Source organism: Lepidochelys olivacea (genome assembly GCF_965140295.1).
Source record: "Lepidochelys olivacea isolate rLepOli2 genome assembly, chromosome: 4".
In the NCBI taxonomy this organism is placed as follows: Eukaryota; Metazoa; Chordata; order Testudines; family Cheloniidae; genus Lepidochelys; species Lepidochelys olivacea.
The window spans coordinates 94120275-94148080 of record NC_140414.1 but is presented as its reverse complement, the minus strand read 5'-3'; the positions used below and the strand labels follow the sequence as shown (position 1 = coordinate 94148080).

Here is a 27806-nt window from a genome sequence, read left to right as displayed (position 1 = left end):
CTGGGTTAATAATTGCCCTATGGCAGAATGACTATTTTTATTCATGAAAGAAGTAAGAAAGTTTTCAGCTATATTACTATTGTGCACACTTGGGACAGCCACTTTCAATGAACTGCCCGAGAATAATTACTGCCTTCCAAATATTAAATAAAATGGTCAATATATGCTCCCTGTTCTTTCAATATATAGGATCTGAGTCACTTCTGGAACAAGCATACACAACTTTGGTGACAGTATCATGGCCCGAAGTGAATTTTGCCAGTGGAATCGAGTATTTTGGTGGGCACAGCAGCTGATAGAATCTTGACTATCTGCCTTTATGGCAATGTTTCTTCTAGGCCCTGTCAGGCTGCCTTTGGCATTCCTTCCTTACATGTTCTGGAATATTGGTCAATGGAACCCAGAGAAGCATCTGAGCTATCCTGAGAATAATAATAATAATAAAATCTAGCTCTTATATAGCACTTTTCAGCAGCAGATCTCAAAGAAGCTCTACAAAGTGCTGAAAACCACAGAAGAAATCACTGCAACAGAAGACCCTTAATTTATAAGGGATATGAGAATGCTGTATCAAAGAAATAATATTTTGTTTGCTGTTATTGAATATTCTAAGCAGTACTTGCTAAATTTAGGTTTGTAATAAAGTTATTAATACAATATAGAAGTATAAATTATTAGCACACTCGTAACTTCTCTATTCTACTTGTATACAATGCATATATATAGTGTTAATAATATAGAATATGTTATGTATTTCTTTGATACTTTTTTGTGATTTTTTTAAAGGCATTTTAAGTAGAAAGCATTATGGGAAGCTGGATAACCCCCTACTCTCCCTACAATAGGTTGAACTAATTTGGACAGTTTCCTGTATTTTTATTTTCCTGAATATATATACCAGTCTTTTCCACTGATCAAACAATTATCTTTTTGGACAGAATAAAATTTCCTGACCTTGCAATTCTCACGAAGGTACACACACTCTCACTAACTCACATTTGGCCCTAAAACATTTGGTGAAATCTTTTGAATAAGTGCCCCTGTTCTCACCTGTGGGGGCTACCTAGACCTATGGAATGTAGACAGAGGATTTGCCTTCTAGTGAATTGCTATAGTACTTAAGGTGAGACTATTAAAGATGCATTTGATTTAGCAGGAAAAGTGTACACATCAGAAAACAGAAAACTTAGAAGTGTTTCACTGGGCCAGACTCCCTGGCATGGGGAACTCTCCTAGTGGTGGAAAATATTCTAACCCACCTCCCAACATAGCCGACAGCGTAGGGGGCACACCCTGTGCAGTAACTGTACTTTGGGTATTTCTGGCAGCCGAAATAGCAACTCTAATTTACATTGAATATTGTTTAAGGCTGCTGGTTTATGTCAGAAGCTGAGCTGGTCAAGGAGAATCATGGAGTTGTATAGGTGGTGTAAAGAGACCTTTGCTCCCCAACTGAAGTCCTGTGCCAATTGTAGCATGGCTAGAACAAAGGCCCATTGTTTTTTTTTCCCTGAAAACAACTTATAAAGCTTATTTACCTCTTTTCTGAAGTACTTCATCAAAAGGGTCAGATGCTCAGAGAAGCATCTAAAGCTTGGCTGTTTCTCATAATCTTATTGGTCTAATAATGGTATCTGTCTCATTTATGTGGAACAAGTTTAGTTGTGGTACATAAAAGGTTGTTAAAAGGAGGAGGGAGAAAAAATGTTCTTAACCTCTGAGGATAGAACAAGAAGCAGTGGGCTTAAACTGCGGCAACAGTGGCTTAGGTTGGACATTAGGGAAATCTTCATAACTGTCAGAGTGGTTAAGCACCGGAATAAATTGCCTAGAGGGGTTGTAGAATCTCCATCATTGGGGATTTTTCAGAGCAGGTTGCACAAACACCCTCAGGGAGGGTTGAGGTAATACTTAGTCTTGAATGCAGGGGACTGGACTAGATGACCTCTCCAGGTCCCTTCCAGTTCTATGATTCTATATCTGGTACTTCCTGATGTGGTCTGACCAGATATACAGCACGTGATTTCTTCAGGGTATTCTAGCACTTTTCCTTCCAGTCCTAGCCCAAGTCACAAACTGTATAGGTGTGTGGTGATATTAAAAAAAAACACAAATGTCAAAAACATAATTTGGGTTCAACTCAAGGCCCAACCAAAGTTTCAGGTGAGATTCTCTCTTAAAACTAGAAGAGTATATAAAATTATACTTACTTATACAGGTTTAGTGGGATGAGAATGACTAATTCATGACTGCATAGAATGGGTCAGAATATTTTTGTTTTATTGAATACTGCACTGGTATTTTTGAATTAGTCAACACAAGCCTGATTCACACTTACATTAAGGCCACTTTACACCACTCTGACAGCGTAAAGTAGAAATGGTTTTCTGTCCAGATAATATTTTCAAGAGTTCATAATTTTTTCTTGCCCTAGATTGGGACAAAAAGTCAAAATCTCAAACATTTTTGTGAACTAAAAAGCCGCACTATTGTTTTGTTCAAGTCAGTTGAAACATTTTGGTCTGATCATTTTGAAATATTTCATTTAAATTTCAACCTGTTTTTTCTCTTTAACTTTTTTCAGTCTAACTTAAATTTTGAAATAAAAAGTAAAACTGGAAAACTATTTTTTTTTGTTTCAAAAGTGTTTAAACATCTTGAAAATACTATTTTAAAGAATATTTTTAGTTGGGAGATTCATTGAAATTGACGCATTTTCACAGTCTTGCTTTTAACAACACAGGACTTTTCAACCAAAAAACGTTTCACCTACAAATTTCCAACCAGCTCTAGGGTTAAGGAGGTCTAAGCAGGTACAAATGTAATTTATGTTGACTTTAAAGCTCCTTTTCTTCAAAAGAGTGGTGCAAAGTTGCCTTAGTATAAATTAGAATCATTCCCTTAGTTTTAACTTCTCCAAGCCTGGCATGAAAATAAATCCATTCACTTTGCAGGTTGGAATGTCTGCAAAATAGTCAATCTAAATATGTTGGTGGTGTGTGTTTGTTTTCTAAAATCAAAACAATCTCCAGCAGTCTCTGTTTTGTATGTAGTTTAGAAAGTTAGATTGAACCAAGAAAAATTACCAAATTGCAAATTTAGACAAAACAAAAAGAAAATGTGCTAACAGAAGTTATCTTTAAATAGAAATTATCCAGAAAAAAAAAACAGGTTTCTCATCAATAGTAACATTTCTAGTCTCCCCTTGACATTTGAGCATCCTGAATGAATTCTGTTCATTGTTTTCCTGTTTCATCTATCACATTGTGGTTATACGGTAGCACCAGATGAAAATACTAAGACCAAATACAAAGAAGTACAGTACAGATTGTAAATTCTATGTGTTAATTACATGCTACAGAAGTTCCACTGTTTCAACAAAAGTAATTTCCAACTTCCAAAACCTTGCTGTTATTTCATTAAAAAACCAAACAAAAAAACTTGAATATACAGTATACTGCTTTTGAATAAATATGTTATCTACAATTTATAAGACAAAATCAATTTAAATATAAAAAGATTTGTATTACATAAAGCAAGAGAGTACAAAAGCACAGCTTTTGTAATTTTGGTAATATTGCAATTTTACAAACATTGCATAGTATGTGTAAGAAAATATTTCCATCTTTTTATATATCTATACACACAAGAAAAACATTAACATGATAGTTACAAAACAAAACAAAAAATGGTTAGATTTTTTTTAAGTATGGTTTTAAACAATACAACACTCAAACTCTTATCCAGTTTGCATCTGCATTACAGTGAATCAGCTGATATCTCCAATATCAATATCAATATCTCCAATAAGTTTGGCTTTTATTTTGTTAACATGTAGGCAATGATTTAGAAACCCTAAAAATATCACAGGTTATTACAGCTGAATATCCTTAACATCCGTCATCAACTTCTTTCAGTCCCTATGGCTGTTTCTTCAATCCATACTAAATAGCCCTCTGTTTCTAAATTGGTCTAATGTGAATTGTGTTATCCGGTCCAATCACTGTGCAAGCAAAACAATGTAAATTATAAATTCAGTTGAAGTAAGCAACTTTTTGGTACATTCTGGAATACACATTCTTTCCTCTTCTCATGATCTCAAACAGTGAAAGAACCTGTTATGTCTGAAGAACAATATAATTGGACACTGACACTATCCCTCTGGAACAAAAAATCTACATCTCAAAATGCTGCACAGAGCAAAAGTACATTACCATTTCATGTTGTAATTACAACTTCTCCTCTCTTCCTTCCAACAGAATTAGTGGAAGCAGCTGTGTCATACTATTAGATATAATAGAAGTGTCAGTCTTTGGTCTTTAACATTTAACCAGTGAATGAACTGCAGTACAAAACCATACAGGTAACAGTGTTCAAAGAGGTCATTCAATGTTTGTTTGCTTTTTTTAAACAAGAAAGAGACAGTATCCTTTTCTATTATAATGGACATTTTTACAACATATTATACGATAATAAATATTAATACATGTAGCTAACAAGGTCTTTTCTTATATTTCATTGTGGCCATATGAGCAATTCTGAGGAGGTGAGCCAACTATAAAACCACTTCAGTAGCGCCCAAGCTAATAAGCTAATAAAAAGAGGCAGTATGTGATACATGTATTCATATATTATAAAGCACCTTAGAGGATTATTTTTTAGCCCCAGGTATTATTTTCCTAATTGGACATTTACTAATTGAAAAGAAAAAGAGTTAAAAATGCTTTTGGGACTCTCACCCCTGCCCTGCAGCTGTCACAATGCAATGACCTGGAAATTCGGAAGCTGTTGCCTTAGCCACGGCAAGAAGTTGCATACCTTTTCTAAAGAGGGGTATCGGAACATTCAGCCAGTCAAGCATACTAATGGGGGAAAGGGTTGCAGTTGCTTTATCATGAGCAGAGCAAGGCAGCAAGGTGACATGTGGCAAGAACAGCAATGAAAAACATCCTTCGGTTTTGAACACGCGACCTCCTTTACTTTACACCTCAGCTTCATAAGATCAATAGTCGAAATGTAATGATATCACTCCCTGTTTCTGTGTGATCTATTTGCTGAGAGCATCCACGAGCCCTCCATCGAAAACTAAATGCATGGGTGTTTGCAGCTGCATTTTTTTTTTAAGCACGACCACCAGTTGAACTGGGAAACAGGGAGGAACATTAATTTAAAGCATTTTAGGAACTTGTAACTATGGTTTGTTTCAGCATTCCTTCTTATTTGCTCTTCATAAACATACATACAAGTAAGGTTTTCAGTACTGCCAAATACAAGCATTCAAAATTAATCAGTCAGGCCCCCAAAATCATGAGATTGGCTTAAAATAATTTTTCCATTCTTGTTGTTTTCCTTCTGCTTTTTTTTTTAAATTGGATCACATTTTTAAGCTTTTCTCCATAACCTTGAGAACTAGAAACTTACTTTTTAAAAAAATGAATGCTGAGGTTCTTACATATTCACTTGTTTCCAGGAGCTGGGGCTTAAAGTAAAACGTCCAATTTCACAAGACTCACATTAACATTTGCAAGAGTTGGCAACGCTGAACATACAAATGTTGGTGGAAAATGAATTTAGGCTTGTCGCTAAAATTAATCTCACCACATAATTACATTTGTTTTTGCAATGTAATGAATTTCAGTTCACGCAGAAGTAGGAGTAGTTTATACAAGTTAGGTCATTCAGCCAGGGAACCAAAACTCTACTGTATTCAGGTGACCAGGCATACAGTTCGAATATCATGAATGGAGAATACTCAAGGGAAGACTCACAGCAAACTATTGCAAGCCGTTCCCAGAGGCTGACATTTGTTTGCACAAACATTCCGCAATACACTTTAAACAGCAAAGAACTAATCAGTCTATTCACGAACACTTTGAGAACAGCACAAAGGGTTAAATTCACCGAATCAATGATTCTCTGCAATTTTTTGCCCATCTTTTAAATTACCAGCATACGCACGTGGGCACAGATGATAGAATGTATGAGCTCAGAGACACAGACTCATTCAGCGGTGTCCTCCTCTCCTTGGAATATCATTTGTGCTGATGAGTTTTACACATACATTCTGTTACCTATGTGCCCAAATGAAAGATATCTCTTTCCTCATAAGGTCGTTTGAAGATCCACTATATATTGACAATTCCTACAGTTTTCTTACAATGCTGCTACTTTATTTCCTGTATTGCAGAGAATTAGCGTACCAGAAAAAGGAAAAACAAATGACTAACAGCAGAAGTATTTTTCTTTATTAAAGACAAGGAATTAAAGTCTCAAAACTCAAAAGTTAACAACTGAAGAAATCTGAGCAAATGAAGTAGTCTAATTAAAATCCTTGTTTGACTATGTAGTAGCGGAGGGGATAGCTCTTCCTTTTTGGTGAAATTCATCCCTACACATAAGACTAGAACAAGGCCAAATAGCTGTGAAGCAGTGTATAGACCTTGTGCTGGTCTTCTTCATAAGGGTGAATGTCACCTGTAGTGAACAAAATAAACCCTATAGATGATACTAAAACAGAAAATTAATCACATTATTATGGTTGCCAAGTTTCACTTTTTATTTTTTTGTTTATTTTTTACCCCTTTAATACTACTCTCCCCAACTTTAGAGTTAGCTTTGGAAGCAAATCATTGCATTGGTGTTCTTATAGTTAGACACAGCAAAAACTATGAGCTGGGTGGGATAACTGAAAAGATAATATTTAAAAGCACACTTACCTTATTGTTATCAAGTCATCTTCCCACAATAGGAAACATTTTTTATCTGTTTTACATTCCTGGATTCTGCAAGTTTCAAGATACTCTTGTTAAGCAGCAGTGAGACAAATTTATCAACAATATACCAAAGTGTCTTTTGCAGGAGCTCAATTACTAGAAAACAGGTAATGAAAAATGGAACATAACTAAATTCCCAGGTCAAGCTAGTCAAAAAGAGAGTTACTATTGAAAGCTGAGTGGAAATATGATAGCTTTATCTAAACACAGACCTGGTGGAGTCAACACAATGTCAATGTACTTGTTAATATTCTATGTCATTTCATATTTGCTCATGGATTTTTAATGCTATTACTTTAAAAACCTTAACAGCAGATGACAAAAGAAAAAAGGATAATAAATCTGAGGGGGGCGTTCCAGTTGTAAATGCATTGCTTCTTGGTGTTATGCATTACATTAGTATTTACGTATTATGTTATGGCAGCGGATAGACAAGCTATAAGTGCTATAAAATGGACAAGATATACCTCTGAAGAGCGTCTCTTTTTTTTGCCAAACATAAATGTCTTCTGAAAAAAACCTATTTGATCAGACAGTTCAATATCATCAATATTTCCCTCTTTATCCTGTTCTTCTTTTCCAGAAACTGTACATTTTACTAAAAGCAATCACTTCATGTGCAGTAACCCACTAATAACTGTGTGAGGCTATTCAGATCTGACAAACAAGAGTGGATGTCTTTTGAACTCCATAAATTTAATATTGCTGAGTGCTTGCAAAATTTACCTAAACGTACAAAACCCCAGACTTAGAAGACAGAGTAACAACACATTTGTTTTAAAGAAACAAAACTCAGAGGGATTCTGTCTCTCTTTTTTTACTTTTTTTTCTTTTTTTGTTAAAAACCATGTACTGAATTTTAATTGTTTAATAAAGCAAGCATCACACAATGCTTCAAAATTTTAAAATTCAGGGATAAAAGTTTACATCCAAAAAGATGAATGGAAAATTGTGCTTTCAGACAGTGAAGTTAATTATCATACAGGGGTTACCTATTCATCTCACAATTGGATTCTGGGCTAATTTGTATAAGTACTGTATATACGTGTGCAGTTCATATCCAGGTCCTGCATAAAACTAAACTATGTGCTTCACTTCACGTAGCAAAGGCACCTGTGTTATTCTCTCTTTTGGACAAAAGATGATATTATGATCCAGGTTTCCTGATGAAGATTACATTTATTTTTGAATATCTCACTCCCATCTCTATGTTGAGTGGTAACATGAGCCACAAGAGAAGGCAGCTTTGTATTCCTGCTTACACTGGAAGAAGTTGCTCTGCGGGCCATTTGAAGCTTCAAACTTGTCACAAGGAAACCGAGCAGAACTGTGAAGCAGAGGGACAGTAACAAAAGGCTATTCTGGTGTGAGGAGAAACTGGAGTCATTTCAGCTCCACAAACAGATGTTGCTACTGGATTGACAAGTAGAGCCTGCTCCTGCCGGGGAAAGGTACAGTTTACCACTAGGACAAACGCAGAGCTCATAGATAGTCTGTCGAGGAGTTGAGGAACTAGATGGGGAAGATGAAAAGGAACCCATTGGTAGATTTCCCAGTCGGATTATATCTGCATTTAAAAATATCTGTGGAGGGGAAAAAAAAAAGAAAAACAACTAAATTTAATTTCTTTTTCCATCCTTTATATAAAATATTTTAAAAACTTTATTCTAATGTGCACCTGAGAGATTAATATGAATATCTAAACAACATACATTTCTACTGGTATTGCTGGCATGTGCCTTTGAACACACATTAGTACACATAATTACAGTTTATGCAAATACCTCTTAACTCCTCACCCAAGACATTTATTCAACCATAAGTGAATAAGTGAGTGCCCATACAATAACATTTTAAGAATGTTTCCTGAACAGGTTGATTTTTCTCTTGTATCTTTTATGACAGAAATTCATTCATTCCAGACAGTAGCGTCTCCCTACCTCAAACAATTCATATTTTAATGAGTGTGAAGTGCTATTAAAGCTTATTCCCCCATGTATTACTTTAAGTAGCAGAAAATTTGTGGTGAAATATGCTAAACTGTATAGTCTTAACAATAACTACATACACGTAATAGTTAAATAATCATGTGTGTTCACATATATTAGATAATGTGCTTACTGGATTTGAAATCAGACGAGAAAGGTTTAAGGTTAAAGTCTTGTTAAGAGCACAATCAAACTATAACCATTTGATTTCTGAACATTGTATCTAAGTCGGAAATGTCCTTTTTTTACTTTCTCTCATCTGAAACAACACTAAATGTTCTGAGGCTGACCAGTTTGGAAAGGATAATGTGATCATGAATTTGTTTATAAATAGTTTTATAATGTTTAGAGAGTACATCAGCCATCTGGGAAATTGCTCAGGGTACTGAATAAATAACTACAGTACAATGAATCTTCATCAAAACAGATGAATAAAATAATAAAAAAGTAAGTCCTTCAGAGGGGCATACTGATAGAGAAAAAACCTCTGAAAAAAGTGAGCTTTTAGGTGTTTGGTGGTTTTGCTGCTGTTGTTTTTTTTTTTAATTAAATTAATGAGGGATGAACTGAGGAAGATAGTTTGAGTGAGAAAATTCCACAACAAGCTAAAGCAAGATCAGCCAATGCCCTAGGTGCAACACTAGAAACTCTAAACAGCAGAAGGTGTTTCAGTGCGGACACAAGCCCTGGAGATAGCATTATGAGACTTATGAGGTGGTGGGGATCCTGAAATACTGCCCAGTGCTTTAAAATGTTATCTACCACATTATAGGCAGCAAATATATAGAATGCATCATGACATAGCATACATACTACTCCTCCATTCAGTAGGCAAAAATTCTTTTATATTCAACACCAGCTGCAAATTGTCAGAGAAGCCACGGGAAAGCACCACTAATCCCCTACCAAAAGTGGATGAGGATGGGAAGGCTATGATTTACCAGAGAGAAGACCAAGAGGAATTCTACACAGCTAGAAGTATCCTATTGTTATATGGTCAGTGAGGAAACTGCAGAAAATCTCTGAAGTTCCTGGTGGGAGGAATGGAACACAGAGCTGTATGGGACATATCATAACCCAAAAGGCAATCAAGTGTGCCCACAAAGAGATCGCCAACTGTCCAAGGAAGACAGATGACCCTTGTTGAAGATTCCATACTAAGAAGAATGGAAAGAACATTCTGCAAGAGGCAGAAAGACAACAGGATGGTGTGCTGTCTTCCTAGAACCAAGAAAGGGTGAACAGGATAACCTGCGTAGTTATAGGCTTGTCAGACTGACATTACTCCCAACAAAATAATGCACAGAGAGTGTGATGACAGGGAGAAGGATGCTAGAGCCAGTAGGCTGAGCTCCTGAGAGGAAAGTCAGCATCACGGGTCCATGAAGAACAGTCTGGGGTAGAAAAAGAGCTCCATATGCTGGAGAAGAACCTGAGATGAGTTTGAACTATTGTGTTTATTTTGGAGATCCTGAGGACCACTTTGTACTGCTTTCACCTATTAACCCAGCCCCATGTGGTGGTTGGGGGTAGTCCAAAGACATATTGAGGGGAGTTCCTAAGTGGCCCTGAAGAAGGGAAACAGAGCGAGCATGGTTTGGAGTCACCTCTGGCCACAAGTGGGTGGGCAATAAATGGCAACCCTGCTACAAGAGATGATATGGCACTGGTGTGACTGCTGCTGGAATACTGTGTCCAGTTTTGCTGTCCATAATTCAAGAAGGACTTTGATAAATTGGAGTGTTCAGAGAAGAGGCATGAAAATCATTAAAGGATTGAAAAACATTCCTTAAAGGAGCTCAGTCTACTAAATTTATCAAAGAGACGATTAATGGGTGACAATTACAGTCTAAAGTACCCACAATGCAGGGGTATTCATTCTAGCAGGCAAAGGTATAACAAAATCAAATGACTGAAGTTGAACCTAGACAAATTTCAGACTCGAAATAAAGTATAAATATTTAACAGTGAGGGTAATTAATCACTAGTGCAACTTCACCAGGATTGTGGTAAGTTCTCTATCACTGGAAATTTTTAAATCAAGATTGTATGTTTTTCTAAAAGATATGCTCTAGTTCAGGAATTAATTTAGGGAAGTTCCACGCCCTTATAATCTAGACTTCTGGATTTATAATCTGTGAATCTATAATGATCTTTTTTTATATCATTGTAGCTACACTTGTGCAGAACCTCAATGTAGGCATGTTGTACTGCTGTAGATGGGAATTTAAATGGAATTATTCTGGTGTAAGTCAGAAGAGAATCTGCTGCAATTATTTTTTCTAGTCATCTGAAGATTTGGAATGTTGCTTAACTTTAATTTTTACTTCAGGTTTCACATTGTGGTGCTGTGACAACTTGATTTTGGTTTTGCTACAATATAAAAGCAGCATTCTTGTTTTCTTTCTATGAGGCATGCATTTGGCCATGCAATATGACATCATGCAAATGGAGTGGTAACAGAAGAAAGGGCAATACTACATTATTATTTGACAAGACAGCCTTGTGATATAATGATTTTCATAAGGAACAACTCAAAGCAAAGTGAACTTTTGACAAATAAGATCCAAACCCCAATGGGAATTCATAAAAGAGCATTCTCTTGCTATGAGAAATGTTTAAAGGCATTAGAGCTACTAGCAGGGATGTGTTTACGGTAAAATTATGTTGAGTCTCCTAGGATTTGGGCAACAAGATTATGAAATTCTTTGATTTTTTTCATGTTCAGTAGCAATACTGTGACAAAGTGCTCTCTTACATTAGCTCTGGATGTTAATTAAATGCTTTTCTTTTGAAAATTCTGTACCACAAGTAAGTTTTTGGTTACAGTAGTTCACAAACCATATCTAGGCCAGAACCAGGCATGACATGACATGTGTGGAAAAGAAAGGACAATTTCCAGTGGACGTATACAAGATATTTGACTAGACAGAAAACCAATATGAAGAAAGCTATTACATTAAAACAAAATATTGTAAGAGACTAAATAAAAGAACAAAACAAAGGGTTTCAAAATTGTTCTGAGTCAAATTTCCCAGCTATTATAATCCCCACTTGGGAAAAATTTCTATTGACATCAATTTTCACAATTTTGTTGAAGTAAGGAGTCAGAGAGAGCTGAAGAGATACTCATTGCAGCTCTGGCCCCTCGATGCCATAATGATTCTCCCAACATGGGAAAAGTACAAAACAGCTGTAAAGCTCCCTTCCAAGGACCTCCTTGCAAGTCCTATGGGGCATGCCCAGGGTCAGGAAGGGGCAAAGGTGTCTTAAAGACACCAATATAGTCCACTCACCACCCAGGGTCTTTTGTAATTATAAACAGTAAGATTCACCTTGCAATCCATCAGCATCTGAGGTTGTGACGGACTCCCTAGATCAGCAGTTTCCCGCCTGGGGTCCAAACATGTAATTCCACAAAGGTCAAGGGATCACAGTCAATACTGTGGGGCAGATTCTCTGCCCTGTTAAGTTTCAAACCACCTGTAGTTTCCTGGCTGAGGATTCCCCTGTACAGAGCACACGGGGAAGTGCTAATGAATACCCTGCCCCCCAATCTAAATAGCCCTAAACTCTGCTTTGTAAAAGCACTGAATGAGTGTTCCCCTTCTGTGAAAGAGGCCAGAGAAATTAAGCTATCAGCTACAATGTGTTCAATGAGAGCTGCTCAACTTTGTTTATCCTAGTGTTTTGTTAATGTCTTATGTGTTTTGTGGAGGCAGGGAAGATGAAACAGATTAGCTCTATATATAATAGTGAAATCTAAGGTGGAAGCTTCAATTGGCTCTGAGGATATGACCTAGTGGTAAATAATAATTTGATTTTAGTATTAAAATATTCAACTAGCTAAGCTGATTTTGTTGCCATAGGGAAATTCTCTAATTGGGGTCTGTTACTCAATAGATAGCGAGCTACCTCCTTTTAGGACTCATCTTTTTTACTCATCTTTTAGGACTTATACGGATAGATCATCTGCTGTATTCATTTGATGATTTGACTAAATGTATTGCTTAATTTCAATATTGCTGTTAACTTGTCTATTCCATCTTATTTTGACCTCAGTTTAACAATTTAATTGTTGAACCCTTGGTTGGTTTACAGTAGTTTAGCCTTAGTGATAAGTTTTGATTTCATTTTTGTTTGTTGATTAACTTTAATAACAATTTATTAAAAGGATATTAAGTCAACTTTCTCCCAATAAGTAACTTGAGCCAGAATTACTGAAAATCTCTGGTGGATATTGGCCAATCCACCTAGGAGCTTAATATGTTTCTTCTAAATTAGTTCTTTGGTTCTCACAAGCTCTACCAAGTACAATGGAGCTATGCTGATTTACACCAACTGAGGATTTGGCCCAGGGTTGGGTCTTTTCTGTGCATTAGTTTGGATATATTATTGTTTTGTAAGCACAGATGGTTGTTTTCACAAATTGGGTCACTAGGCTCCCATCAATGCAGTTTTCACATGTTGGTATGTTTGAAAATACAAGTTGAGCACCCAAACTGTGGCCCTTTTAACATTGTATTCCCACACAGACCATTCCTTGAAACTTTTAACCATTTTTATTCCTTTCTTTCAACACTTATTCACTGAATTCAACCTCCATTTGGTATAACTGGACATTCCGAGAAAGAAGAAACAAGCCTTCATGAGGCAAAATCAAAACATTTTAATTTTCTATTAGCAAAAATAACGAGGAGTCCTTGTGGCACCTTAGAGACTAACAAATTTATTTGGGCATAAGCTTTCGTGGGTTAGAACCCAATTTCTTGTGTGTTTTTAAATCTTTACGGATATTTGTATAATATGAAATTAACAAATTAAGATTATTTCATGCTGCCCTGAGGTGAGGGTGTTGGTGCTAATTAAATTTCACATTGGGTTGCCCAAGTTGTTAGAGTGTAATTCTGTTCTAAGAGATTTAGACTGATTTGCATTATTTGTCTAACAAGTGAACAAACAAAAGAACTGTTTTACTGCAACTTTTACTAGTTTAATAATAACAGCAATAATGTTCTTTGCATTGGTACGCTTGCAGTAAAAAAGGTTTTGAGGTTAAATCCTCCATGGTGAATTTTCAACCATTTATTGCTACGTATGACTTTCAATCTGAAAATAGATGCACAAGCCTAGACCCCTGTGTCCATGCAGTGATAAATTGCAATGAATGAGACTCTGTGCCAACATATCAGTGCACAATAGGGCACCTGTTTGCAGAAGCAAAAACATAACAAGCATGAGACAATGAATGGCTTTTGAGGATGGTTAAATATTGAAACAAAGCTGGCGACTGGGGCCAAATGCATTAATATGTTAGGTTTTGTAAAATGTTCTGAAGACAAAAACACTATATACAAGTTAGATGATATTATACCCTATATTTTGGTGACAGAGACATTGCTTGTTAAATATTCTTTAATTATTAATACCTACTGAGAAAGTAAGAATTTGTGCTTCACTATGGATTTTCCAGTACCAAAGTAGCTATTTATAGAAGTTGTTCAAAAATATTTCAAAATTCTTCTCTTCTGAGATCATTTATTTTGTAACATTAAATCATGCGAAACACACATTATCCGAGATGTTAAAGAACCAGTGCAGTGTAGAATGGTGCAAAAAAAAAACATTCCGAGATATCTGTTCACATTTTTAATGAATTCAAGCATGATCTCATTTGTTTTAAGTTTGTTTTCTGTGAACATTTGAGCAATCAATTTTTACAAGCACAGATGTTTATGGAAAGCCAATTACTGTACAAAGGAACAGGCTCAAGTGTTCACAGAAACTGAGTTTGAAATTTGCACTTGCAGGTATTTGAGTTGGTAACATTAGCATGTGTATCCAATGAAGGACAGAAACAATCCCATGTGACTTATCGGCCCAATTGCAAAAAAGAAACACTCAAATTTTGAATATGCATGCTTAGTCCAATGAGTGATATATTCATCACATAAATTCAAACAATGAATACATTCAAGAAAATTGTGCTCAGCTTGTGAAAGTGGCTACATGTGCAGAATACATTGTGTACTGTGAATTGTTTGGCCATCTCTATTAATGAGGAATATGGACATTATTTGAAGGAAAATCCACAGGGTCCTACATATCAGTACTCCAAAAACTGAAAATACATCCAAATGTGGTTTTATATGTTAAAATATTAAATTGGATGCAAAATGTGAAGGTTTTTGATTTGAAAATATCCTTGGCTCACATAGCTGAGAGCTAGCTGGTGCCCTAAGACACCAGTTAAATCCTTGCATTATGAATACTTCAAGCCTTATCACCAAGCTTCTGAAAATTAGTAAATCTGGCAGAAATTTAGGCAGTTGTGTCAGTTTTCTTTTCCTTAACAGTGTTAGCTGTTACCGTTCTCAGGAAATGTTTTTCCAATACAGCAAGAATTCAAGATTTTGAAAAAAATCCTGTCCTGAAAGTCAAAATCTCAAGAATTTTCATGAATTGGTAATTGAAAAAAATTCAGATTGGGTCAGTCAATTTTCTTTGGTAATTCTGAAACATTGTGTTTCCATTTTGACCTTTTAAATTTAACAGGTTTTTTTTTATTACTATACATTAACTTAAATTTTAAATGAAAAGTTGTTTGGAAGCAAATATCAGAACTTTTCATTTTGAAAATGTCAAAATCGGATAGTTTGATAATTTTGAAATTTGGTATTGTTTATGTTTCAAACAATTGGCAATTTTTGATGAAAAAAAGTTTCATTGAAAACTTCCTCACTGGCTCTACTAATTACATTCCTACCTCACAGAGGTGACGAGTAATTAGTTAGAGTTGTGACAAAGCTCTGTCCTTGCCTCCATGGGTCCCATGTTTCTTGGCGGATTTCGCTAGCCTCAGAGGCTCACTGTGACCTCCACGTAACCCTTCTCTCTCTAGAGACAAGGGTCACAGTCTACTGAGCCATTTTCATCATAAGCCAGAGAGGGAGGTGAGGAGAAGTTATCCTTCCTTGCACAGTCTTTGTTGTCTCCCAGTCTCAGTGATTAATCAGGGGGCAAAGGTGTGTGTGGGGGGGAGCCCGGGCCCACCCTCTATTCCGGGCTCCAGCCCAGGGACCTTAATAGTATCAGCTATGGTAGCTGACCTTTTAGAAACATAACACGTACAATTCCCTGGGCTATTTCCCCCACAGCAGCCCTCACTTCCTCAAGCTCCACTTCACCCTTACCTCAGGGCCTCCTTCCTTGTGCCTGATATGGTGTGTACTACTCAGCCTCTCCAACAGCACAACTTCCTCCCACAGCTCCTGACATGCACCTCCACCTGACTAACTGGGAGGCTTTTAACTAGTTTCAGCCAGCCCCTGATTGGCTTCAGGTGTCCCAATCAACCTAGCCTTCTCCCTGCCTTCTGGAAAGTTCTTAATTGGCCTCAGGTGTCTTAACTGACCTGGAGCAGCTGCCATTTCACTTATCCTGGTACCAGGGATTTGTTTAGCCTGGAGCGAATATATCTATCTCCCACTACTTTTCTATAGGGGTGGGGCCGGCGGCCTTGGGATCAAGCTGGGAGGGGGCTAGCCGCTCCGCTGGCCACTTTGGCGGCCACTCCAGCCTGGGGTCATGCTCACCTGCCCTCGTCTCCAGTCGGATCCGCTGAGTCTGCGGGCCTAGTGAGGGGGCGGGGCGAGGAGGCAGTGCTGGGCTGGGCCTGGCCTATGCAGGGGGTGGGAGCTCCATAGGCTGAGCCCTGCTACACCCACATCCCAGTCCAGACAACATCCCAGTCCATCCACATCCCCTGCCGTAGGGCGCATGGGGGAGGTAGCCGATCACATCTCCTTGAAAGCTTCCATGCACCTAACGGAGTCTGTGCTCCTCACTGTCTCTCTCAGATTAAATCAAAATGGCCGATGAAGAAATCGCCACCCTCGTTGTTGACAATGGCTCCGGGATGTGCAAAGTTGGCTTTGCTGGGGATGATGCTCCTCGAGCCGTGTTCCCTTCCATTGTGGGACGCCCCAGGCACCAGGGTGTCATGGTGGGCATGGGGCAGAAGGACAGCTATGTGGGCGATGAGGAGCAGAGCAAGAGAGGCATCCTCACCCTGAAGTATCCCATTGAGCATGGCATTGTCACCAACTGGGATGACATGGAGAAGATCTGGCACCGCACTTTCTACAATGAGCTGCGGGTTGCCCCTGAGGAGCACCCTGTCCTGCTCACTGAAGCCCCCCTGAATCCCAAGGCCAACCGAGAGAAGATGACGCAGATCATGTTTGAGACCTTCAACACCCCAGCTATGTATGTGACTATCCAGGCAGTGCTGTCCCTGTATGCCTCTGGGTGTACCACTGGTATCATCATGGACTCTGGGGATGGGGTCACCCACACAGTGCCAATCTATGAGGGGTACGCCCTGCCCCATGCCATGAGATATTTGGGAAATGTATCCTAATATTCAGCATAATTTTTAATGTAATTATGGATTTATTATGGTAGTAGTTGGAGACCCAAGACAGGGATTGGGCCCCATTATGCTAGACAATGTATAAACAAACAAAACAAAGACAGTCCTCTGCCCAAGAGATCCTGCAGTCTAGGATTATAATAACCAGGCACAACAGGTGGATATACAAACAAAGGGGGATGGAGTGGAGGGACAAGGTGACAATAAACATGGATATGTTTGCATAAATGTGTAATCTCAGAGTGTATGTCTACACAGCTGCTGGGAGTGAGTTTTGCAGCCTGGCTTGACAGAGTCACACTATCAGGGCTTGGGGTAGCATGCTAAAAAGAGCTATGTAGACACGGCTTTGAAATTTTCTGGCTTGGGCTAGAGCTTGGATCTGAAGCCCACCCCTCCTCCTCAGGCTTCAGAATCCAAACTCCAGCCCAAACTGGAATGTCCATTTTGCTATTTTTAGTGGACTTTCTAGCGTGAAACCTGTTAACACAACTCTATTGACCCAGGCTGCAAGACTTGTCCCAGCAGCTCTGTAGACATACCCAGAGTCTCTTTTTCTTGATTACACTTGGCCTTTATTAGCCAATGTGATGCTGCAAAAGTTCAGAGTCTGTTGCATGGGAGCAGTTTGGGTAAATATGTAGCAACTGAATCAGAATTAATTTTCATAAGAGCTGGGCTAGGTAAGTCATATTTTGGACCACTGAGTTGCCACCATCAAATAATTCTTGAAACTTGTTACTGTTATATACTGGTATATTTTTGGTTCAACTCAACAAACTTTTATGTATTTGCCAGTCTACTGAAAGGTAGTAGCTACAGGATGCAAATAGCATTATTCAAAAATGATCTGAACATCTTTGAACTTTTCTACTGTGTTTATATGTGGAAGTAATAGTCAACCAGCAGCCGGGGGGGGGGGCGGTGTTTGTGTGTGCACATTTCCAAAGATGGAATGTTCTTTTTTCCTCTTCTGTGAGCTGATAGGATTTTTTAATGCCCAGAGTTTCCAATTCCATTTTACGTGTAAATGATTGCTGCTTTAAACCATTGGCTATGGTTTATTTATAGAGTAATACATAGTTCACAATTAAATGCCAAGCTGTAATTGAATCAAAAGATTCTGCTGATGCCTTGAATCACAAGGGTGCAGCTCAAGTGCTTTATAAAGGGTAGCAGAACCTGAGACTAAATTACAGCCTCCAGTATTCAATCTGGGATCATGCATTATTATTTATAATGTGGATAAAAAGATTATAATAATACTGAAGTAAATAAAAAGAAAATGCGTCAAAGAGCAGAATGCTTGCAAAAACTTTCAGTTTGTGCTGTGGGAGGCTAAGGATTATACCGTACAAGAAATAGGACTGGAGGAAAAGTATTTGGTAAACAGTTATATTCTTCAAAAAAACCCAACAACCCACAAAACTTTAAAGTTCTTCTTAAATAAAAGGTAAGTACATCTTTCACTGCTTAATCCATGGTAAATTTATAATGTTCTGATAATATGGTTATAACAAATTTATCTCAAGTGATTTACAGAATAAGTAACTGTCTCCAAACCTTATAAAGTTCAATTTGGTTCGGCAGTATGTGAACAAAACAAAAGAACTATTTTCTAGTACAAAACCTCAGCCTCAAATACGACAAACACCATGAGCACAAAGACTGATTGACAAAGGCTGTGTTTATTACAAAAAGGCAAAGATTACTTTTAAAATGTGTCTGATTGCACTTAAGAATGTGATATACTAATAGAACAATAATGATAAACTCTCTAGTCATCAGTGAGTTAACAAGGAAACTAATTGTAAACTATTTATTAGGAATATTTTTTTCACTGTATTAGTCTCTGTGGTATAAATTCTCTCATGTAATTTTCCTCCACTGACTTGCTTTGTCAATTTCTTATACAATGAATGGTGCTGGACTGCTAGCCTTGAACACTGAAGTCCCATGTGTGTCCACAGAAAGATACAAAATGGGCATCCACAGTCATGCTCTTCCAGACTGCTCAACCAAGATGCATTCTAGAAGGGCCACTTCTAGGGATGAAAAGATAATTTAGTCTTGATGCTCAAAAAGTCTTTGGCCTATCTGCTGGCAACTGGAATGGTATTCTGGTGCTTCTAGTAATATCATTTATAGGTGACAAAAGGCACACGGGGACATGCATTCCAGCAATTGTGATACAGCTGCTCTGATGTGCAAATCTGTCCCTTAGGAACTGGATTAAATCTACCAGATCATTACTCATCGGTTCCCTACCTACCATCAGTTAGTCATTTGCTATCACCACTGACCTGGATAACAGATGAAATGCTGACACACAAGGAAATAGTGTGATAGCCTGCGACCAATCTCTTGAACTATTTGTTTCCCAGAACCTTGCATTATAAGGACATTTGGAGTTTTTTGGAGGGGAGGAGGGCAGTGGGAAGAGGGAAAGATATTTGCTATCTCTACATCCAGCAAACCGCCACCTCCTCACATCACTTGCTAGAACACAGGAAGTTGCTAAGAACAAAAATTTAATGTGATGCAGGCAGGGATTGAACATTTGTATGGAGATCAAGAATATCCACAGCTATAATAATTAATGGTAACAAAAAAGTTGTGGAAGGGATATTAATCTTCATGCTTCAATGCTTGAAGTAATCTCGGTTAGAGATCAGGATGAGTCCTAAGGGGGGGGGGGGGGGAGGGAGTTATTTGCCTATGCAGAGTGCTTGCATCTTCCACAAGCATCTTGTACAGTCCAACGTTGGAGACAAGATACCAGACATGATGGACCTTGGTCTGATCCAGTGTGGAATTCTTGTGTTTATTTAGGGGCAGAGCCATAGGGTAAAACTGTTCTTTGCTGAACATAAAAATTACCAGCACTAGAAGAATTAAACAACGTACGATAAGCATATAAAATTATTTTGGCTATGATAACTCTCTATTAGGGAGTAACAAAGGGTGGTGTTTGTCTGTCAGGGAGCGGGTAGGAAAGTAATATTTCATCACAACTATTAATAAATTAACAAATCATTATGGAATCAACCACCTGGGAAATCCCAGATGTGTATAAAGTTTTGGTTTCCATGATTATCATGTTGGTTTAAGAATTGAACAAATGCTCCAATTTGGTGTTCAGCCAAGAACCTGTCAGGTTTGTGTTGAGATAATTTATTAACATTCTAAACAGAGACTTGTGTTAGGAATAAAATATCTGCAACGCTTATCTGAGAATGGGGCCTTCTTTTATCATCTAAATAGTTTTGTCAATCTTGCTACAACACCATGACATCCAGAGGCAGTTAAGTTTGAACACGTAAGTGAATCTGAATTCTGGATAAAGAATCTAATCAATTTGACTTTCCTTAGGTGCTCATCACCAAAGTATCTAGACTAAAGTAGGTCATTGAATGTCATTTACAAAAATACCTTACATGGAGATTAGAGAACAGTACTTCAGAAGAATGGTTAGGAAGGCAAATAGCAGTCAGGGTACATGACAAAATCCCTGATCAACCCATGGGCTAGAGGTTATCCTCACAACCATTGGTTCACAATTATTATTAATTATCATGACAGGTGCCGTCTTCCTCCTTACTCCAGGAGTGCTCAACCCCTGCTCTGCCTCAGACCCAGCCCCACTTCTTCCCACCCCTGTTATGCCCCTCCCCAAGCGCGCCCCATCCCCGCCCCTGCCTTCTCCCCCCATCGCCTCCTGCATGCCGCAGAACAGCTGATTGCCGTGGGCGGAAGCTGCTGGGAGGGATGGGGAAGAGTTGATGGGGAAGAGTTGGCAGGCTGCTAGTGGGTGGGAGGTGCTGGTGGGGAGGAGGGGAGCTGGCTGCCAGTGGGTGTTAAGCATCCACTAATTTTGTTCCATGGGTGCTCCAACCCTGGACCACCCACAGAGTCAGCACCTGTGATTATTACTATTATAAAGCATTTGTAAAAGCACCATAGATGTACATAGTACTAAATGGAGAAATTAAAGACACACTCACTGCCTCAAAGAGCTAACAGTTTAAAAAAAGTTCTGCCACTCGTCTCAGCATTTGAGTATTATATTAGTACATGAGAAATGCCATTAAAGGTAGAGCAAGAGTAGTAAGACACAAGCACTAGGTGGAAAACGTAAGATGACTCAAGGACATGTTAGACTGGGCAAAGGTGAGGGAGGTTGGAGGCTAGTAGAAATAAGACCTAGATTGTCACTAGTCCCAACATGGCCATATAGGACAAATTCTTTTTGCCCCCTCCTCATCTTCTGAAGTGAGAGAAGAACTGCACAACCTGTATTCTCCACTGTAAGAAAGTGGATGGGAAGGTGCTAAGAATGTGTGAGGAGTGGATGGGGAGTGGGCAGAGCCACAAATTCACTCCCTCCAGTCAGACACAATGGCCAATGGAAATAGCCAGGCATAAGAAGGAAATAAGTCTTTCCCCGAAAGAGTGAAGTAGCTTATGTACCCCACATAGCTAGGGGGAAGCATGGGAGAAACAGTTACTGTGACATACAATACCTTTAGGGTGTCCCATTTGGCTGCATGCTGTCCTTTGCAGAATGCTGAGCCAAAAAGTTTAATTTTGCTCTAAAACAGCTGTTTTCCTTGTGTCATTGGAGATGCATCATATCGGTTCCTTCTCTTTCAATGAGATTTTCTGAGGGTTGCACTAGTATGAGAGTAACTTCTTAAGGGATTGTGAGAAGAAGTGGGCTTTGAAGAAAAACTGAAAGGAGGTGGTATTATGGTGCACAGAAAGAGAGTGGAGAATCTAGGCTCAGTACCCGAAAAATTATCATTGTGCTTTAAGTATGCTGTATGGAAATTACAGATCCCATGGAAATTTTTATAAATGTAAGGCTATGACCCAGAGAGTCCTTGGCCACAACATTCCTTATGTATTGTAATACACTATTACATGCTGTGCAATGGTTGATGTGGGTATATGTCAAAGCTGTTATATGCATTTAGTATAGTTTGTGAAACATTTGGGATTCTTTGGGGAAGATGTGATATATAAACCCAAGGAGACAGATTTTCAAAAGAGTGCAGTTCCCAGTTAGGCACCTAAATGAAGTGGCCAGATTTTCAAAAGTACTTGGAACCCAGCAATTCCCACCAAGAATTTGAAAATCTAGCCAGTTCACTGAATTGTCTAGTTGGGAACTGAGTTCTCTAGATGTTATTGTCCAAGATTTCTTACTATTATTTCATTTTTAGGTAATTTTCCAGGCACCACTATCACACATTAACTGACTTACAACAAAACCAAGAATCTGATTCTCATTCTGTTCTGGTCGCATTTTATACCCCTTTTCACAGGTATAAATGACCACACAAGCAGAGAATCCTGCCCCAAAAATCTGTTCATACTGAAATATCACATGGATGGTGGGGTATATCATTGAAGCGGAGCTTTCAATCTCTCAGAGAGGCAATAACAATTTAAGGAGAGAGAGCAGTTAAACCAAATTGGGGAAAGTTAGAAAATAGAACACCTCTTCCTTTCTCAGGCCTTATCAAGATATCATTCCAAATTTAAGATTCATTGGCTGGATGCAACTTTCTCTGTGCACATTCACACAATATAATTGTGTATGTATTCAAAATCCTAGCTCATATCTGCCTCTGTACCAGGACTCTGGTGACAGATTTGGGTAAACTTGTCCTCTACTGCTATATTAAGCAGCATTCCATGCCATGCTATTTCTAGGGCAAATACTCACATTTGTATTTTGTTAACATTCTTTTTCCTGAGAGAAATGGTGTGAATAAAATTTAACCATTCACATGCTTTTTTAGAAAGCAAACAAAGAATAATGCATGAGCCAGGCTGGAGTAAATCCACTTTTAAATTCAGGGAGCTCCAGAACATTTTTTACAGTATACACTTGATTCTTACATACAGTATCAATTAAATAGTTTCTTTATGTTATTTACTTTTTGCTGGACAGAACTGCATAGTATTTCATTGCAGACTGAGCTTACCTCCCCTTCCGTGGACTGCAAGTGCAGTTCTTTCCTACAGGTTGCCTTTAAGTCTCCTGCAGCCGCACTAACTTGTACTCCCTTTGGTGCTTCCATTATCAAAGATCTAGTTGGAGACTCAAGTCTGAAAAATAAAAGTATCCATTAATAAAAAAAATCCTCATATCAACAGCATGTGCTGACGAAAATCCATTGTCAAGACAAAGAAAATGAAAAGTGAATTGTTGCATGAGTTCTTTATTTATTATTCTTTGTGACTCCAATGCAAGAAAGCACCTAAGTATGCACTTAAACCCATCACTGTTCAAGAAAGTACTTAAGTATGTGCTTAACTTTAAGCAACGGGATTCATGCACATGCTTGCTGTACTGCTTAGGGATGCTTTCTTGAACTGAGGCCTAATTTAGTTGATAGCTGCTCCGACACTGAATTATCATTAGTACAGATATGCTGCTTTCTACTGTGACTATATGCTGAAAAGCAATGTCTAACCTGTCTATGCAATGCCAGATGTACATTTAAATAAAATCCAAATTGAAATGTTTCCTTTGAATTTTTTAATAACAGTTTCAATTCCCTGGGACCTCCTCTTCCTTCGCAACATACAAATAACTCCTACTAACTGCACCAGAGTTACTCACATGCTTGGGGGTGAGGAGGGGATTGGGGAGTGAGAGATTGATTAGGCCCTCAGTCTGTATAACTCTGCTTTCTGCACACATTTCACCCTCTTCTGCAAACTGTTCACTGACCTCTTCAACCCCACAATATCTGCCATATTCTCTGTATCACTTCTCAATGCAATTACCACATGCATCCGATGAAGTGAGCTGTAGCTCACGAAAGCTCATGCTCAAATAAATTGGTTAGTCTCTAAGGTGCCACAAGTACTCCTTTTCTTTTTGCGAATACAGACTAACACGGCTGTTACTCTGAAACCTTCTTTTTGTACGTCCACTAGTTCCCCCTTTTCTATCTCTTCTTTTCCTCACACTCTCTGTCCTCAAGATCCTGGACCACTCAAAGCCAAGGGGTGAGCTCTCTCTGCAGTGCTAGCTCACAGTACTCCATGCTTCTCTGCTAATTGAGAGTTGTAGTGGTGAGGATTTGTGGTGATGGTGCTGTGACAGACCCAGACCAGTGGGGTACAGGAGTCTGGTCGAAGGCAAATATACTGGCCACTGGATGAACAGTTTTCTGTTCCCTGAGTGACCAGAGCAGGGGCTGCCCTAGAGCAATCAGGAACCTGCTAGAACCAATTAAGACAGGCAGGCTAATCAAGGCACCTGGAGCCAATTAAGAACTTTCTAGAATCAATTATGGCATGCAGGCTAATCAGGACACCTGGTTTAAAAAGGACCTCCCATCAGTTAGTAGGGGGGTGTGCTGCTGGAGGAGTGAAGAGTTCAAGTGTGATCAGGCTTCAGAAGGAAGCTCCTGCAGTGAGGATAAAGAAGGTGCTGGGGGAAGGCCATGGGGAAGTAGCCCAGTGAGTTGCAGCTGTCATGCAGCTGATACAGGGAACACTGTGGACAGCTGCTATCCACAGGGCCCTGGGCTGGAACCCGCTTCCCCCTTATCCCCCCAACTCCTGATCGGACACAGGAGGAGTTGACCTGGTCTGTGGGAAACACCAGAAGGGAAGGTCTAAATTGGAAAGGGATCTGGCCTGTCCCCGACCTACTAGGACACAGAGACTGCAGGGATTGTTCTCTGTTTCCCCCATTTGGGCCAGGGATGAGGTTAGCTGAGTGGACAGCAGGTTTGAGCCACTAGCAAAAGTGTCCAAACTGAGGGCTGCAGTGAATTCTCTGAGGCAAGGAAATCCACCAATAAGCTAAGGACCCACCAAGACAGAGGAGGATCCTGCAGGAACCTCACAGTGCTAACCTGCAGGGCTTAAAAGGGCAGATGGTCTAGTGGATAGGGCCCTGCACTGGGATTCAAGAGGTGTGGATTCAATTCCTGGATCAGCCGAAGACTTACTATGTGATCTTATTTAGAATGAGCAAGCTTGGAGAAATCACTTAATCTACACAGAATCTCAGTTCTCCATCTGTAAAATGAGGATAGTACTGCCTAAGCTCACAGGGGTGTTATGAAGATGAAATCAATTAATAATCATGAGGTGCTCAGATACTACCACAAAGAGAGCCAGTTCAGCACCTAGATAGATAGCTGGGAGAAAAGCAGCTGAAGTGGTTTGTTCCTCTGCATTTTCCTTCTATCAGTTTGACCCCTGAGTAGTAGGTCATAATCACCCAGAAGTATAACAAAATGCATTTATAAAGGGGAAGAAGAAAGGAATTGTTTGATATAAAGCATTTGCCAGCTAAAGTAAACTGGAATAGCTATTAAGTATCAGGCGACTGGATTTAGGCATATTGTAATATTTTATTTATTTATTTTTTGCAGACAGGAGATAGCAGTCATGGATTATTTTCCTGAAGCCAAAAATACCACATTACATCAAGGATAATGGAGATGAGGTCTGAGCTGAATGTCATGAAGATATCATCTGTAAAATATTTCGGATTGCTGGGTGTCACTGGCACTCAATGGGAATAAATCTGAAAGCAATTATTTGGAAGTAAAAATATAACTTAAATACATTGTTCAGATATGACATGATCAGGTACTAAGCGTTTTAGATGCCTGTCTTTAAAGTCAAATGCAAAACATGAACACATGATCTTGTGTTAAAGAATGAGAGAGATTTTTTGAAGACCTTTATCATCTTTTACTCAGGAGGATACAACTGCCCTCTGTTATATGTATTGCACTGAATGGATGACATTAACAATTCCACGTTACTGCGGGCTTCAGAAAATCTAAACCACAATTGATTTTTCCTGGAAGTTTTCCAGTAGCAGGTATAGTGTTGCATATCCTGATCTGTGTTGGGTAATATCTTTCACAGCACTGTAATCTTTTCTATAGGATCACTAACAATTATTTGCAATAAACATGCCACAGTGCTGCTCAGAATTGTCAACTCTAGTTTCAACATGAATAGTCAAATTTCCACCAGTTTTATGAAACTGGTAAGTGACTGATTGCATGAATATAAAAGATCTGAACAATGAATTCCCGAAGAAGCTATTAATATTGTATTTCTGTGCACAGCTGAAAGAAATTTGAGCATTTTCAGAAAACAAAAGCATTTAAGTAATTAGTGGAAATTATTAATTTCAGCAATGTGATGTATAGATGAATTTCTGAGATTTGCAGTTTAGTTTTTAAAAGCTATCTGCTAGCACAAATTATTTTTCCTATCTTTTTACAGTTGCTTCTGTACTTTTATTATTGTTTTACTTATTATACATCTGGAAAGAATCTTAGGGGCTGTGTGACCTGAAACTATCAACTAGAAAAGTAAAAGCCTATATGTTCAGAGAGATTTTTTTCCTCTGTAGGTGTTGCAAGGGGATAATCAGACCCATGATGTAGAATAACACTTCTTGTTTGTTTCAGTCCTATTTTCTAAAAGCTTTGATCTTTGCCATAAACCTATTGCAACATTGCATGATATCATATTTAGGTCTCTAAAATGTATAATTTAAATGGCAGCAAAGGTCTCTTCTGAATACTGGAGCAAGAATCTGCTTTCCTTTCAAATTTACTAAGGGCCTGTCAGAGTGGCATTTACTTCTGTGAGTGTTTCCTAGTCCCATGATTTCATTTTTTTTTCTACCCAAGACAACAAGCAGATCTGACAAAGCAGAAAACTTTATACTTCCTGTGTTATTAGACAGACACCTTAATGTAGCAGGAAAGAGAAGTATACTTTTAAAACAAGGATCTTTAAAAATTTAATCTGCCAATTTCAGACACAACAGGTATCCAGATTAAACCAACCTAAATATTTTGGTTCAAAGGTCAAATGACACGTGACACTAAATTGAAATGACACATGAACCTTACAGTTAGGATATTCCATTGTGCTGGATCTGAGAAGACTGATTGATGAGCCACTAGTGAATTGAATCACCCAGACACTGTGTGATTCTTATATTTACATGAAACACATTTACATGAGACACTGTGTGATTCTTACATTTACATTCTTACATCAATCTTACATTTACATGAAACCTTTCGCCCAGAGGATCACTTTGTCAGCTTCTGAAGGCCAACCCTTTTGGGGTGAAATGGGTCATCTGTCCATAGCAGCATTATACTTCAGCTACAAGGAGCAATTTAGGAAGGCATAATTTAATTACTCACATCTGAATTTGGCCAAGAATACCATATGATGGGTAAGGGATCAGGACCTGAGTTTTTCCATCTCATGCAATTTCAAGGTACCCTCAGCTGAAAAAAATTATTAGGGGTTCTTGTTTTGTTTCCTCATTGTTCCTCCTTCTGATCTGCTCAGAAAACATACAGGCCCTGATTCACAGTGAGCTGGTTGTGGGTCCATGATCCTCAGCCACACAGTGGAATACAGAGCACTAGGGAGCCTAATCTAACATGTCTAATGGAGTTTACCTTGGTGGAGGATCAGGCATAGGGGCCTCTGCTCCACCCTAACCCTTTCCATGTCTGTCTCATCACCAGTCCACCACGTACACGTCTCTGTCCTCCCCCTTACACAGAGTTGGTAGGGAAGCTGGTA

At 38.6% G+C, this 27806-nt stretch overlaps 1 protein-coding gene and 1 pseudogene across 2 annotated transcripts in view; one reads left to right on the top strand and one right to left on the bottom strand.

Annotated features, from left to right (window-relative positions):
• Nucleotides 1-7739: 7739 nt before the first annotated feature.
• Nucleotides 7740-27806, bottom strand: part of SGCZ (sarcoglycan zeta) — an 848489-nt gene continuing 828422 nt past the window's right edge. Inside the window, exons 7-8 of the mRNA XM_084625690.1 lie at nucleotides 23189-23312; nucleotides 7740-8356 (exon numbers count right to left, since the gene is read on the bottom strand). Of these exons, the coding sequence (XP_084481816.1) occupies nucleotides 8162-8356; nucleotides 23189-23312 (319 nt within the window). The 3' untranslated portion in view covers nucleotides 7740-8161. The remainder of the gene's footprint in view (nucleotides 8357-23188; nucleotides 23313-27806) is intronic.
• LOC311520104 (actin, cytoplasmic type 5 pseudogene) lies at nucleotides 16530-17183 on the top strand (annotated as a pseudogene). Its single transcript has one exon. The product of its transcript is annotated as an actin, cytoplasmic type 5 pseudogene (transcript).